Here is a 16772-nt window from a genome sequence, read left to right as displayed (position 1 = left end):
CTAATTAAGCACTGTTGGAGGTACTGGAAAAGATTCATCTTTAGGTAAGGAGCTGGATTAGATGAAGCTGGAAAGAATGCAAAAGTAATCTGACATTTTTACAGTAAGGATTCAGTGAATGTTTAATTGTTGGAACAGGCTTAAGTATGGAGGAACTGAGTTAAGTGACGATCTAGCAAGGGATACAAACATAGGCAGAAGGGTTTCTAAATTCTTCTATGCAACTCTGAAGTTTTTTTTTTTCTTTTACAATTATTTTGGGCATGTGTAGTTTCTGACTTCAGTGTCTTGCCCAAGCTTGCTAAGACGGGCTTTTTCTTAAACCACTGTAAGCTGTTACTCCTAAATCACTGAAACCTTCTATATTATTGGATTGCTGAAACATTTTTGGATTGCTCAACAAGTATATGGAGAGTAACAAAATTTCCTCCTTTTCCTTGGTTTTGAGGAACCCATCTTCCTTTATAAAATCTCTAAAATTGGTTTTCACTACTGATCCTTAGCCAGCCAGATCTCTATTAACTGGTGCTCCTGAACCCTAAGGGCTACTCCCAAACTCAATGCCAAAATTTCAGAAGGTGGTTTTGCTGGGTTTTTTTCAACTTGAAAATGCTATACTATGGCAAACTGAGGAAAAAATAACTACCTACCAGTCTGTAGACTGTTGTACCATTCAGTGTAGGTGTAGAAGAGATTATAACAAATCAAAGATCTAATACTTTAAGAGATTACGTCTCAGGTCCCCATCTGAAAAATGGGTAGGACAATAGTTGTTACTTACAGTTAGTAGGATTCTGTTGAGTGTTAGGCAAGCAACGCGCTTAAAATGCTTAGTGCACTGCCCAGCACGTGAAGTGCGTACCAACGTTAGCAACTGTGTAATCCCTTGTGGTAAGCATAGCTCCACGCTAAAAATGAGGAAAAAAGATCAGAAGTGACACAGAGACCCAAAGTCACAGAGAGAGGCAGAGTAGAAGTTAGTTCACTCCAATACACACTGAGGCTTCCATTGTGCCATTCTACAAAGTGCAGAGGGGATCAGGAAATGAAGAAGTAGACCCCTACACACACACACACACACACACACACACACACACACACACACACATCACCTGCTCCCACAACTGTAGAGTTAAGAAGGGAAGAAAAGGGTATGAAATCCAGAACAATACAAAAAGTGCCAGTTCCCCCAAAGAGTCAAAGACGAGGGTACCCTGGCTGCCCACAGCACTCAAAGTCTCAGCCATCTCATGGGCACAGCCATATCTACTCAGGGACACTTACAAGAACTTCTATAAAGACTCCTTCTCAAATCAAAAGATGGCCTCAGAGCAATCCCTTGGCACCCATCTTTTACTCTGTACGAGCATACAGACTGCTGAGTTTTCCAAGAATCTAGACCATTTGAATTACTCATCACTGATTTATATGAAGGAACACGCGAGGCTTTAAGAGGCGCTATTCTGAATTTACTTTGAAGGACTTTCCTGGAAAAGATGCCTTAAAGAAAAAAACCAGTAAGGTTAGTGCTTAAGTTTCCAACACTTCAACAAAGTGTGCTGCCCAGCTACTGAGATGAAGAGTCAAAGTTAGACTTATTTCCTAGGAACAAAAACCAAAAGTCTGTCGTTAAAGCTCTAAACCTAGTCAATTACTTGGAGTAAGGAAAAGGGCTGGAGGACTAACACCTAAAAAGCTGGAAACAAAGACACATACACTTCCAGGTGTGGATTTTTATTTTCACAAAGAGACAACAATGCCTTCCCACATACAAGTATTTACAAAACCCAACTGATTCACCAAGCTAGAACCTGGGTTTTTTTTTTCCACTTCTCAACATAGTTGGGAATATGGAAACATTAATACCCACACAATTCCCAGAGATGGAATTTATCCATCAAACAGTGCAGATTACCTAAAAGTGCACTTACCTGCACAACTCAGTCTAAGAACCTCAGTGATACAAACCTCATGGCCAAGGTTTCAGTAATCTATTTGGTTTCATACCATGCAAACCTCAACAAGTGTGCTGCTACACTAAACTGAAAATCGGTTCTCATTTTACAATTAAAAAGGTTCTCAACGCTTTAGCAACTATACAGAATATGAAGGTTTATTTCAAAAAAGAGTACATTTTTTAAAACCAGGATACACAGATGCACTTAATGTAACAGTACCTTCTGCAAAAATAGGTTACATAATACTCAGAAATGCAAGGAACAATCTTATTCTCTAAAAATTAAACAGCAGACTTTTTAAGCTTAAACAGCCTTCAAAATGGAGGCTGAAAATGCTTGGTGACAAGAAGTAACTCTAGAGCCTGACACCACAGAGCTAATGCTGGAAATTAAACTACTACCACACACCTGCAAACTACGCTTTATATTCACACAGCATTAAAATGGTTTTGATTCCTATCTTTTCAAATGTGTTTGGTGCTGCAAAAAAAAAAGTTGAATGATACACAAAACTATTAAAAGTTACAACAGAACTATTTAAACATCTTCTCCAAAATTGAGAAAAGCAATCATGTTAAATTTTAAAAAAAGAGAAAAAAGAAAAAGTCTGACAGAAATCTCAAGCAAGTCAGAGGTCCTCTTCATAAGTAGTCAAGTAAAGTTTACAGGAGATTTCAATAAATTATCTTGAAACCGTGGTAGAGAGCTAATTTTCAGAATCGTCGTGGAGGTCCACCCTTAAATGGCTTAAATCCAGAGCCACTTCCTCTTGGCATGGAATTGCCACTGATTTGTACAATTCTATTAATTGGGGATGCATTACTGAAAAAGGTTTAAAAGAAAAAAAAGTCAGAGAACAAAAGAACAAATAATTACAGCTAATACCTAAAAAGTGATTATCATTTAACAGACACTGTTCTTTGTGCTTTACCCATATTAAATAATTTACTCTTTTGAACAGTCCTGTCAGGTATGTACCATTACTAACCCCACTTTCCTGATGAAGAAAGACAGATCTAGACGCTAAGTAACTTGCCCAGGATCACAACGGTGAACTGATAATAAATGGTGGTGTGAGGATTTCAACTCAGGCAACCTCACGTCAAAGCCTCTGCCTCTTAGTAAGCCATTTAATGGTCTGTGCATGAATGGACTGGAGCAGTGGTTCTCAAAGTGTGGCCCCCAGATCTGCAGCGTCAGCATCAACTAGGAACTTGAACCTCTGAACTACAGGACATCATTCAAGAAATATTCTTGGAATTTCTTTTATATGTATAATGCAACACAGTAGGTACGAACGGATAATACAGGAATAAAGACCCACCCCAAAATCCTACAACAAATTTGGGAGAGAAAAACCCATGGTGAAATGGTTTAAGTAGGATAAAACCAAATTACAGAAAGGTTTGGATGCCAGGCTGAGGAATCTAGATTAGATCCTGTAACCTAAAGAAGCTGTTTGTAGTTTTGGAGCAAGTAAACAGTGTAAGAAAACAGTCCCAACGGTTAAATTTAGAAATAACGTGAAAAATGGAGGAGAGAAAACACTCATTTGGGAAGATCTGATAGAAGCTGAAATGAGCAAGAAGACAAAGCTACCACAAATATATTTTTTTTAACTGAACCATACTTAGAAATTTATGCTAGGAGTGAAGAAAGATAAAGATGAGGCCCAGTCTGGCAATGGCAAATCAAAAGAAGCTGGAGATAACAACTGAAACATAAAGGTTTGAAACCGCAGAGGAATGAGTTTGCTTGTGACCCTGAATTTATGGAGAAATCTAAGCATTTACATGGAGATCATGATATAAAGCTAAAAATAAAGAATAGTATCTAAAATCCAACCGTGTGAAGGAGCCAATAAAGTAAATTAAAAAGGTAGAAAAGAAAATTATGGTACATTAGAAAACAGAGGAATGTTTTAAAAAAGGAAAAGCAACAGTGCTTAACCACCAAGGAGCCCAAGAACTAAAAAAATAAAGGAATCTATATTTGTCAAGAAAAAAGGTACTGGTGACCTTTAATAACCAAGGACAGAATGAGTGATGAGGCTGTGCAGGGCACAAGGACAGTAAACAGTCACTTAAGTCTGAGGGTAGAAGCAACCAATAGAAGAGCAGTAACTTGGATCACTGAGCCAAGCCACTGTCTCTTCTAAGACAGATGAATGGGAAAGAAAAAAGGGCATGGGAGAGAGAGAGGCCAAACACTTGCCAGCTGAAGGGCCACAACAGATGTTGGTATGAAGAGAAAATAAAGCTCATCTCCTAGCATTTGAAAAGGGCGGAAGCAGAACATACTTTCAGTTTCTTCTTCCTTTCTAGGAATTTTCAGAATGATAATGAACAAGAAGATGGTTCCAACATGAAATTAATATTCATTATCTACTGCATTCTGACATACATACCTACCTGTATGGAGATCGATATGCCAGAATGTCAATCAATTAACTTACAATGAGGAACGTTAACTCACAAATTAACATCAGCTGCCCTGGAGATTTTGGGTTAATATGAGGAAATATCTGGGCAGACCTAGGGTTGTTACTAGTTGCAATTCAATCTCTCAGAAACTATAATGACCTTTAAGGAAAAGGAAAAAGGTTTGGTTGCATGCTGGCAGAAAAGTCTTAACTGATTAACTACTTACCTTGTATGCTGCGTTATCATGCCTGCTCCTGTCCGGCCATCACCCATTCGCCTTGCATCATGATAGCTAGGCCCTTGAGAAGGTGGACCATGCCATTCTTTCCTTGGTCCACTCGTGTCCCGTCCATGGCGGTCAACCACATGTCGTTCTTCGGGATAGTGCTAAAGAATAACATATTAAAAGAAAAGTCAGGACAGACTCAGCCTCAGGCCAATTTACTTAAGGTGTACTTTTTTTTTTTTGATAAATTTATTTTATTTTTATTTATTTTTGGCTGTGTTGGGTCTTTGCTGCTGCGCGCAGGCTTTCTCTAGTTGCGGCGAGCGGGGGCTACTCTTTGTTGTGGTGCGCGGGCTTCTCATTGCGGTGGCTTCTCTTGTTGCGGAGCACGTGCTCTAGAGTGCAGGCTCAGTAGTTGTGGCCCACGGGCTTAGCTGTTCCGCTGCATGTGGGATCTTCACGGACCAGGGCTCGAACCCACGTCCCCTGCATTGGCAGGCGGATTCTTAACCACTGCGCCACCAGGGAAGCCCCTTATGGTGTACTTTTAATGTCAGAAGGAAATTAATAAGATGTGTGAGAAGATGAAAGAATGAATAATATGAAAAAAGGTTTCTATCTACTTTAAGAAGCTTCTCAGGCTTCAGGGTAGAAAAGGTAGAAGGATAGAATATGATTCAGCACTGTTATTTCTTTTTTTTTTTTTTTTTTTTTTTAAATTAATTAATTAGTTTATTTTATTTTTGGCTGCGTTGGGTCCTTGTTGCTGCCCACGGGCTTTCTTTTAGGTGCGGCGAGCGGGGGCTACTCTTTGTTGCGGTGCGTGGGCTTCTCATCGCGGTGGCTTCTCTTGTTGTGGAGCACAGGCTCTAGGCGCATGGGCTTCAGTAGTTGTGGCACTTCGGCTCAGTAGTTGTGGCTTGCAGGCTCTAGAGCACAGGCTCAGTAGCTGTGGCACACGGGCTTAGTTGCTCCGCGGCATGTGGGATCTTCCCAGACCAGGGCTCGAACCCGTGTCCCCTGCACTGGCAGGCGGACTCCCAACCACTGCGCCACCAGGGAAGCCCAGCACTGTTATTTCTATACCTTCTAGCACCCATGTACTTTTTGACCCTTGAGTATTTCTGGGTCTATATATAATGCCTGGATCTTCTATATATATGTAAGAAGGCATACTGAGAGGTCAAAACCTTAAGACAAATCAAGGTGGGGTATATGATCAACATGCAAATACCACATAGAAACAGGAGCTGTCATCTTACTGTACACAGTACTAGTTAGTGCTATGGCTCTTACAAGGTCTTACATCCATGACTATGAAAAAAAAAGAATAGTGAACATAAAGAAACAAAAGCAGAGAACTAAGGATCTGAGGGAAAAAAAGAGTCAAAAGTTATGACACTTAGCCTACAGAAATCTGAAGGCGCCCTACAGAGATATATCGGGTTGGCCAAAAGGTTCATTCTGTTTTTTCTGTAAGATGGCTCTAGTAGCGCTTAGTTGTCTTTAACTTCATTTGAAACAACTTTGTTAGATTGTACTGTGACAGCTGTCACATCAGCATGCATTTTAAAAAAAACTTATCAAAATTGGTGAATTTTTGTGTAGCCATTTTAATATTGAAGATGGAAGAAAAAAGCAACATTTCTGGCATATTATGCTTTATTATTTCAAGAAAGGTAAAAACGCAACTGAAACACAAAAGAAGATGTGTGCGGTGTATGGAGAAGATGCTGTGACTGATCAAACGTGTCAAAGGTTGGTTTGCGAAGTACTGTGCTGAAGATTTCTCGCTGGATGATGTTCCACGGTCGGGTAGACCAGTTGAAGTTGATAGCAATCAAATCGAGACATTAAGTGAGAACAATCAACATTATACCACGTGGGAGATAGCTGACATACTCAAAATATCCAAATCAAGTGTTGAAAATCATTTGCACCAGCTTGGTTATGTTCATTGCTTTGACGTTTGGGTTCCACGTAAGTTAAGTGGAAAAAACCCTTCTTGACCGTATTTCCACATGCGATTCTCTATTGAAACGTAACGAAAATGTTCCATTTTTAAAACAAATTGTGACGGGCGATGAAAAGTGGATACCGTACTACAATGTGGAACGGAAGAGATCGTGGGACAAGTGAAATGAACCACCACCAACCACACCAAAGGCTGGTCTTCATCCAAAGAAGGTGATGTGTATATAGTGGGATTAGAAGGGAGTCCTTCCAGAAAACCAAACAATTAACTCCGACAAGTACTGCTCCCAATTAGACCAACTGAAAGTGGCACTCGACGAAAAGTGTCCAGATTAGTCAACAGAAAACACAGAATCTTCCATCAGGATAATGCAAGACCGCATGTTTCTCTGATGACCAGGCAAAAACTGTTACAGCTTGGCTGGGAAGTTCTGATTCATCTGCCGTATTCACCAGGCATTGCACCTTCGGCTTTCCACTTATTTTGGTTAATGGGAAAAATTTCAATTCCCTGGAAGACTGTAAAAGGCACCTGGAACAGTTCTTTGCTCAAAAAGATAAAAAGTTTTGGGAAGACGGAATTATGAAGTTGCCTGAAAAATGGCAGAAGGTAGTGGAACAAAATGGTGAATACGTTGTTCAATAAAGTTCTTGGTGAAAATGAAAAATGTGCCTTTTATTTGTACTTAAAAACCAAAGGAACTTTTTTGCCAACCCAATACTACAGTCAGAACAGCTTATAGACCAACACCATGAAAACCAAATTTCCAAGGGAGGAACAGGATCTCTTCCCTCAGGATACCTTTTGCAAAAAGGGTATCTGAATGCAAGGGCACTAGTCTATGAGACTTAAATTTTACTCTAACTAAGGCAGAATATCTGGATTATGTAACAAATCTTAAATGTTCTATTCAGGATAAATAGCTCAATGAATTCATCTCTTGAACATTTCTACTTACTAGAAACATTAAAACTTAATAAATCCCAGCAGGCCCAAATCTGTTTCAAAAATGCTTTGTATGAAATGGAAAGTGCAGAGTTGTATTAACTAGAATGCCAAGAGATTAAAAAATTTTCTGGTAAAAAATGTTGCTACAAAACCTAATATGTATTCAAATACAAAACAGAGCACCAGAGTATACTACAGGCTGAAGGATGGAGACACATATACACATACACACACACTTCAGAATTCTTTTTTGTATGTAATTTAAGAGAATATTCTCTCTCTGCTACCGTCAACCCATATTATGCCAGTATTTCATCGACAGAATGCTTTCAAATCAGGTAAAAGGTTTTTGCTCATTTGAATTGCTAAGAGATGTCCTCTGTCGAGATTCATTGACTTCTTAATAGAAAATATTCAAGTCAATAAAGCGTCACAAGAGTGAAAAAGGCAAATACAAAATATTCCACTTACCTACCTTTAAAAATAAAAGAGCAAAAAAGAGACAATTGTTTTATTTCAGTTCTATACTTTAAGCTACTTAATAAAGTGGGAGAAAAGAGAGAGTATTATAAACAAAAAAAAAAACAAAACAAAAAAAAGGAAAAGGTGAACGGGAAACACAAGTAGGGGCCCAAGATTTCCCATCCAGTTTGAAAGCCTCAATTTCTTAAAAAAGAAATAAAGCCAGTCATCATTAGGAAGGCTCATCTACCAAATGTAACAATTCTCAAATTTTAGCAGGAAGTTTAATAAAAATTTCAGGGCTACAATCATTTCATCACGTATGTAAGTCAAATCATTACATTGTACACCTTAAACTTACACAGTTCTTTCTGTACATCAATTATATCTCAATAAAACTGGAAGGAAAAAAAAAATTTCAGGGCTAGTATCCCGCTTCTCTGGACTACTATGTTCAACTACTGACTTGAAAATACAAGAGGCATTAAGATCTTTCACAAGAAACTCTCAATCATTCTAATCTAACTAGTCTAGTCCACACCCAAATGATACTATAGATACAATGTGTCTCATAAGTCCTTTAAATTTATTTCTGGAGAGTTGACAATAAACCTGCATAAGCATTTACCTGTGCTCCACTTCCTCGGTCTGTGATTACTCCTCTGTCTCCCTCTCTGTTTCCATAGCCTGAAGCATTACTGCGATTCCCAGGGGGTGCCCCTCTCACACTGTGCCCTGATACTTCTCTCCCAGATCTTTCTGGCCTTTCAACTCTGTTAAACAAAATCCAGAAACATACACAATCAAACTCTATTATACCTTTTTTTGAAAAACCCAAATGCATTATAACCCACCACTAGCTAGTCATTAGAAACTACACAAATACCTTGCTTCCCGTTTGTCGGCGGACATGCCTCCTTCACTCTTCCAGGAGGTGGGTCTAGATGGATTGGGCCCTCCTTCTCGGGGGTGTCTAGGGTGAGCGATATCAGGCCTGTCATGAATGATCACTGTCCTCCTCTCATCTCGTTCCCCTCGTACTTCTCGCCTGTCTGTTTCTCTAAGTTCGTTTCTTGGTGGTGGAGGCTCATTTCTTCTGGAATCACTGAAATTTTTGGGATACCTTTCAAAACCTGGATCTTCTCTTCGTGCAGAAGGACGTGTTTTTTTCCCTTCACTTTGACCAACAAAACGTTCTCGCCTGTTGTTCAAAACAAAGAACACAGGTCCTGAGAAGTACTTACTTGGCCTTATTCTTCTTAACTTTATTTGCATAACCTACAATAATCACACCTTCTTTAAAAATTAACTTAAGGCAAAGCGACCAAAATAGCCACAATTATTGATAATAACCTATATTCTTTTAAATTGAGCTAAATGTCTGGCATGAAGGTTGGTTTTTTGCCATCCAAGGGAAATTACATCAAACACTCAAGTCACTACCAACGTGAGGGGTATTTTACTGTTCTTCACAGTTGAGGCCCATCCAAAGTTAACAGTACTCCCACTTAGTTTTAAAGGTTAAGAAGATAAAACCAACCTACTTAACTGTGTTATGGTGGCCTATAAAACTAATTTTGAATACTGAATCACAGTCTCGTTAACAAATACAAAAACCAAACATATGATTTGTTCTGAACACTCAGTTATGACCTGTACGTCTTAAGATTTTAATAGAGAACCAAACTATCACTAACAAGGCTCATATACCAAATACAGCATTTTTCAACATAATCTGTTTACCTTTCAAAAGATGAAGACTGTATTGATGAACTCTCAGGAAACCTGCCCCTCTCTCGGTGATCAAAGTCATTAAATCTATTCTGTTGTCGAGAGTAGTCAGATCCGTGGCCGAATCGTGCATCTGTATCTAGAGACAACTTTTTATTCTCGCTCCAGTAAGGATCATCTCGCCTTGAAGAGAAATATTTGCTCGTTTATATAAATTAGTTTTACAACAATCAAATAACACCTACTTGGAGTCATACATACCACATGCTAGGAACTGTGGATACAGAGGGCTAATAAACTCAAGACAAAACATTCTGTTACAAGAACAAGCTAGCAAAAAATTATTGTTATACAAAGTCGTATAGTTATTAGAGGAATTTCACAGGAAAGAAAATAGTTGAAAAATTGTCTGTTTTCAAATTACTAAATGGAAAAGACAAATAAGATAAATACTTGATACCATTTTATAATAAAATTCTAACTAGGTGTATACAACCTTTTTGGTTATACTTAACTTTGGAAAGGTTAGAGGGGTCAGTCCCAAGCACAATTCATTCACTCCACTTATTTCTCAACACTATCAACTAAATCTCACAGAATGTGTAATGAGAAAATTAAATGACTATATTGTATTTTGAAATCTATTAAGAACCATGAATGCAAACACATACAGAATCTATATTTTAGTCTTCCCAAATTTATGACGTTGATTTCTGTACCATCTGCACTACCCTGTAAGAATTTTCAAAATGGGTCTGAGTTTGAGAGCCATTGCTGAAGTCTACCATGTATTTCCAGTCATAGTGGAAAAACATTTGCATTAGGAAGGGAAATAGAAAGAAGAGCAGACTCTTCTACTTGACAATGCACTGGGTCCAATTCAATACTGCAATCATTCCCATCCCTGTTGATCATGACCCTTTACTCCAGTGATGAGTGCCTGTACTCTCCAATTCTAGAGTTAGTCTTAGCTTGGACTAAGGAATAAGATAGTAAGCTACTGTTAAAGAAAGTAAGCAACTACCTATGATCTACATCACGTGGCCGTTTCAAAGAATTCCTTTTTTCTTGTTCATAACGAAGCTGCTGCTGTTGCCTTCTCAGTTCCTCTCGTTCTCGAGCAATACGTTCAGCTTCCTTACGTCGTTCCTTCAGATAACATAGAAGGAAGAACCAACCAATGCAAAATGAAAACATAAGGTAAGTATATTTGCAACTTTGTTTTAATCCTGTCATTAAGAAACCATCATAGGCAAGCACCAGGCAAAACACATACCTGGGACAAAAAAAAAAATCTGACTTCAGTAATTAGCAATCTAAGCTATGACTATTGTTCTGCAACATTAAAATTAACAGAGACTGGGTGTTAAAAGCTGGCAATTTTTAAAATTTGGAAGGTCAGATTTAGTTTAATAATTTTAAACAAAAGCACCTAAAGGGAATTAGAAATAGAGTTCTTAATATGTATGAAGATTAAGTGCCTTAAAACCTTGGATGCAATTCTGCAAAGAGAGGCATTATTTCCTTCCAGCCTAGGGAAATCACTCCCACTATAATATGTAAGGAAATAGTTATTTTCTAAGAATGGGATAGTGACAGAGCCTGGATTACAACTACTCTGGACTCATAGTCCTATGCTCAGACTATTAGGCTGCCATGATATTGCAGAGCTCGAGGTATTACCAATTGGCTAGAACAAAGTCATCATAACTAAATGTATTTTTAACTAGCACCTAATTCACTGTTATCTTTCAGGGACACTTAACAAATGCTCATTAGCTAAACTTATTCTATAGAAGCTTTACAACATGTAAAGCAAATTTTAGGGCAAAAATCACAGGGTTTGAAAAAGGTCAGTTATTTAAGATGAAAAGATTTTCTGACTGCACCTGTTCAATACGAATGCGTTCCCTTTCCAAGCGTTCGCGTTCCATTCTCTCTCTCTCTAGTTTTTGCCTTTCAATTTCTAGGCGCTCTCTCTCTCTCTGTAAGCGTTCCCGTTCTTCCCGTTCACGAATTATTCTAATGCGTTCTCGCTCTCGACGCTCTCTTTCTGCAATCTCTCTTCGTCTAACAAAAATCAGTATTTAGAAATACTTAAATTATGCTAGCACTGTGTGAAAGAGAATAGCTTTTGAATTTGTATTTTTCCCTGAGGTTGGCAATTTTAAACTTCAACTCATTCTAAGTAGTTTTAATGTAATTGGAAAGAGAACTCAAAATAAAACTTTAAACAGATTTCAATACTGTCACTTATTTATTAAGACTGTCAACTGAACAGCTGAATTTTATAGAGTAGTTGCCTCTTAGATGATTCCTGTTTAAATAAAAATCCCACTATAACAGCCCATTAATTAATCAACATTTTTAAAAGGAGATATTCTACATACATGAATTTACAAAACTACAACTTCTACTGTTTTTGATAGAAAAATAGGATACAGTCTGTCTCCTTAAATGAGGTAGGCCCTATTTTTGATAACCTGGGATCATAACCATCAGCACGAATTATAGCAAACGCTATATACAATGAACGGCTGCCTCAAAGCCTCTTTCGGAGTGTTCACGGCCCACAATAGATGGCTCCGGGTAACATGCTTCTTTGATTCAGGAGGTAGTTCAAATGTTTGCTCAACTAAATTAAGTTATTATATTAAGACTTTTAACAGTTTTTTTTTTTTTTTAATCATTTCCTTACTTTAAGGCACCCAGTGTATTTTGTCTATCACCATGTCTTCCCCTAGTAACCCAGTGGTTCTCAACGGCTCAGTACTACCCCCATGGAAATCTGAGGGGCATTTTTAATTATCACAATGACCATGGGCGGTTACCAGCAATTAGTGAAGGGGACCAAGGATTCTAAATATCTTCTGATGTGTGGAATAGTCAAGATAGTTCTGCATAACAAAAAACTGTCCAACACTCCTAATATACCTTTCAGATGCCATAATGGACATTCATGTCATCAAAACAAAATCACCTCTAGAAAAAAAATCTAGCTCTAGAACTTAACTAATTTTTAATAAATGCTAGGTTCATTTGCTTTGGCGTGGTTTTATGTACACTAAAGTTTCCAGGAATGCAACTCCATATAAGTAAGAGGGAAAATTATACTTTCTTGAGAACTTCACCAAGAGTTGTTCACCATTTCAGAAATCATGTCATAACGTCAACAACACTCCTGGTATTTGACTCACCAATATGACAAACCGGTATCAATCTGTGTTTGTAGCTGTCACATTCTCACTGAGTCTTAAGAAGGGTGCAAACATCTGACTACTTCATTAGATCTTCTAGAGAGTCAAGCCTAAACATTCATATCTGGAATATATGCTTCATTACAAATTACTTTCATTTTTCCTTCATATTACAGTTAAGGCTTTATATTGATATTTTTCATATATTTGTACGGGTAGGTATATTATATACCAATTTCGTTTCAGATGAGTAAAGAAGGTGCTGTAACTCTTTTGTTTACTATGAAAGGGGTGCTGGTCTAATGGGTTTGAGGAGTGCTGCCTAATAACTCCCACTCCCACCCTCCTCTCAACTTGTGGTCCTCTAAACAAGAGGCTAAGCGTGCTGAGACCTCATCCAACAAAGCTTCTGAGTAATGCAAGGGTTATTTCCTTTAGGTAAACTGTGCGGCAATCACAGTATTATTTAAGTTGCTAAAAGTATCTCTGGTAGTTCCGAGCACTCTTGTGAATGAATAGATGAAATTTCATTGTAAGTGACCATTTGACAGTATAGGTTAATATTTGGAAATTTATATTATGAAACACTTTCACAAGAATATTTTAAGTGGCATCCAAAAGTTGATATATGAAAGCAAACTGGCACTCATGATGAACTGTTGAGATATTGCCACTAAAAATAGAAATGTTTTGTTTTAAAAAGAATGCCTGCTTTGGGACAGAGCTTAACACAATAAGGTTCACAGGGTAAATCTGCCTTCACTTGGTCTCTAATTCAAAGTACAATAAGTTTTCCCTAAAATGTCAACATATTATTTGACCACTATACCTTACATTGAGACTATCCTATCTAAAAATCAATTTTTCCTTTAAAGTCACGTTTTTTATGGCAGCAGCTTTGGAGTAGAGGAAAGAGCATTGGACTTGGAGTCAGAAGACTTGGGTCTGAGTCCCGACTCTGCCACTCATTAGCCACGTGGCATTGGAAGAGTCATTTAGCCTCTCTGGGCCTCCATTTTTTTCACTTATATAATGGACATAACTAACCTTACAGAACTGTCAAGACAGAGATAATAGATGGAAAGGTATTTTGTAAATCGTAAAATACTATGCAAACTTATGAAATCATTAGGTTTTACTACACTTCTTAAAAGTGACAAATATCTTTCTGTAGGCATACAATTTCCAGAAATCTGGTTTATAACTAGTGTTAAAGATGTACCTATAGTTAAAGACAGGTATAAAATAGACTCTTTTCCTACCTTCGAAGTTCCATTGCTCGTCGCAATCTTTCAAAACGAACTAAATGTTCTCTCAATCTTTGTTCCTTCATCTTTTCAAAAGGCAAGATGTCTTTCCTCCTGTAGTCTTTGTCCCTTTTTTTATCTAAGCTAGCTCTCTCCTTTTCCTTGCTTCTTCCATGAATCTGTAGGAAAAAAAATTACAACAGGACTACAAGTTAAAATAATTTTGTTTTTTCAAGTTGAGCTGGTCATTTAAAAAGCTTAAATGAGTAATGACATTCCCCTTTTCTTAGGTTTTCTAGCATGGAAGCACGCAAATGGTTAGAGATCCTGACTTATCTTCTTTTGGGAACAGGTGGAATAGTAAACAACATCCGCCTCAGAGACTTACTTTCTCATATCTTCCTCTTCTTGATGGCCTACAATGATCTCCTTTAGTTTGGTCTAGTATTACCATATGTCCTGGACTCTTTGAACCTAAGAGGGAAAAAAAAAAAAAAAATTAGATAAGCAAATGTCTAAAAATATTTCATTAAAAAAGAAAATATAATGTAAAAATGCTGAATTCTTAGACAACCAAATATTCATAAACCAATACATGAAATAAAAAACTTATTCTATGAGAACTTAAAGGTAAAGAGTTTTTAAAGCTTGATCCGCTAACATAAATACTTTCAGAGTTACCAAAAGATCTATTACATAGCTACTACTCAATGACCGTTTTCAGTCAGCCCAGATTTAACAGTAAATGGGCTTAGGTGGAAGAAGACATCTGTCTCCTAAGAGTGGAAAAGGAGAGGACAATCAGTCTATTAGACCTCCTTTTCTACCTCCTTTTCTAATAACAAAGTTTAAATATTTATCTGGATTGTAATCTCAAGTTTCCCCTTCCACTGTAAAAATTAAATTGTAGGATGCATTAGAAAGGGATTGAGAAGAAAGATGCATAGCATACTTATTCGTTTCTTTTCTTCACTTTTTTTAATCGATTCTGAAGTTTGGCCACTTGATCCATTATCATTCTTCTCATCTTTACCTTCTATTTTCTTAGTATCCTTGCTTTCTTTTTTTTCAGGTTTCTCAGACGACCTCTTCTCTTCTTTTTTGACTGAGGCTTGTGTCCTGACCATACCACCCCAAGCAAGAAAACAACAAAATGAGGACTACTTCATCAGTGTACCAAAAAAGTCTATATGCTTATCAACAAAATAAATCCTTACTTGCTACTTCTATCACTCATATTTTTTTTGTCTCCAGAACTTCTTGAACTACTCTTTTCATCATTTTCTTTCTTCAATTCTTTCTTAGAAGGATCACCTTTAACCTGAAAGGTTTAAACAGGAAAAAATATGTGTTTTAACGTTACATTTTTATGTTTGTAAAAAGTATGTTAATGGTAGAAAATTTGGAAAACAGAAATGAATAATATATAAAAATAAGTCATTCCTAATTCTACTCCCTACCAGTGTAACGTCTTTAAATTGAAAATTACTAGCCCTCAAAGTAACCTCCCTTTTATAAACACTTAAGCAAGCTTACTTTTTCAACAGAAATTAGCTGTCCATGCAGCTCAGTGCGATGAAGATGTGCAATACATCTGGACACCTCTGTGCTTGAAGACATAGTTACAATGCCATAGCACTTGGCCCCAGGACTTCGAGCATTTGTGACTACCTTTGCACTCAGAACCTGTAAAATGAGATTATACTTTAGAAAGTTTTACAACTTTACAACCACATACATTTCTAAATAGATTAAACTTCAGAATGGAGACTATTCAAATTAAAGGATATGTTTAGAATGTATAAATTCAGGATAAAGGATAAATTTAGGACATATATTATTCTATGATCACCATCTACCTTGCCTGTAAGTACTCAGTAAATATTCAGGGGAACAATTTAAAACGTCAAAAAGCAATCTAACCTGCTTTTAGTTTTTTCCTTTTTTTTTTTTTCAAATACATTGCCAAAACACAGTCAGTCACATCAATGAAGTAATGGCACAATTAACGAAAGCAAAGAAATAATATTTTCAATTAGATTTGCGTCAAAATTTCCCTATCAAAGGCCCACCCTGAATCTCTTAAAGATATTAAAACAAAAAGGGTAAGTTCCTAGAAAGTGTCTAAATAAGTGTTAACACTTTTCTATAATGGGTCTTTCAAAAATAAAGAATCTGCCACATGTAAAAAAGCAACATTAAAAATACACCCTAGGGCTTCCCTGGTGGTGCAGTGGTTAAGAATCTGCCTGCCAATGCAGGGGACACGGGTTCGAGCCCTGGTCCGGGAAGATCCCACATGCCATGGAGCAACTAAGCCCGTGTGCCACAACTACTGAGCCCGTGCGCCACAACTACTGAGCCCGTGCGCCTAGAGCCCGTGAGCCACAACTACTGAAGCCTGTGAGCCTAGAGCCCGTGCTCCACAACAAGAGAAGCCACGACAACAAGAAGCCCGTGCACCGCAACGAAGAGTAGCCCCCGCTCGCCGCAGGTAGAGAAAGCCCGCGCACAGCAACGAAGACCCAACACAGCCAAAAATAGAAACAAATAAATTAATTTTTTAAAAAAACACCCTAAAAACACACTCTAAAAAGACACACTT

The 16772-nt window shown here is 37.6% G+C and overlaps 1 protein-coding gene across 6 annotated transcripts in view; it reads right to left on the bottom strand.

The window, feature by feature from the left end:
• Nucleotides 1-2197: 2197 nt before the first annotated feature.
• Nucleotides 2198-16772, bottom strand: part of SLTM (SAFB like transcription modulator) — a 43873-nt gene continuing 29298 nt past the window's right edge. For 5 of the 6 annotated variants that reach the window (XM_061180261.1, XM_061180262.1, XM_061180266.1 and 2 more), the window contains 12 exons: nt 15704-15853; nt 15385-15488; nt 15120-15286; nt 14556-14641; nt 14183-14346; nt 11613-11793; nt 10748-10872; nt 9736-9906; nt 8879-9193; nt 8621-8765; nt 4608-4768; nt 2198-2780 (listed from right to left, as the gene is read on the bottom strand). In XM_061180261.1, coding sequence (XP_061036244.1) covers nt 2672-2780; nt 4608-4768; nt 8621-8765; nt 8879-9193; nt 9736-9906; nt 10748-10872; nt 11613-11793; nt 14183-14346; nt 14556-14641; nt 15120-15286; nt 15385-15488; nt 15704-15853 — 1878 coding nt within the window. In that variant the 3' untranslated portion in view covers nt 2198-2671. The remainder of the gene's footprint in view (nt 2781-4607; nt 4769-8620; nt 8766-8878; nt 9194-9735; nt 9907-10747; nt 10873-11612; nt 11794-14182; nt 14347-14555; nt 14642-15119; nt 15287-15384; nt 15489-15703; nt 15854-16772) is intronic. The other variant, XM_061180263.1, reaches the window with a different exon arrangement.

The sequence above is a fragment of the Eubalaena glacialis genome, chromosome 2, assembly GCF_028564815.1.
Source record: "Eubalaena glacialis isolate mEubGla1 chromosome 2, mEubGla1.1.hap2.+ XY, whole genome shotgun sequence".
Taxonomy (NCBI): Eukaryota; Metazoa; Chordata; class Mammalia; order Artiodactyla; family Balaenidae; genus Eubalaena; species Eubalaena glacialis.
The sequence above is the reverse complement of the archived record's forward strand: the minus strand, read 5'-3'. Positions and strand labels throughout refer to the sequence as shown.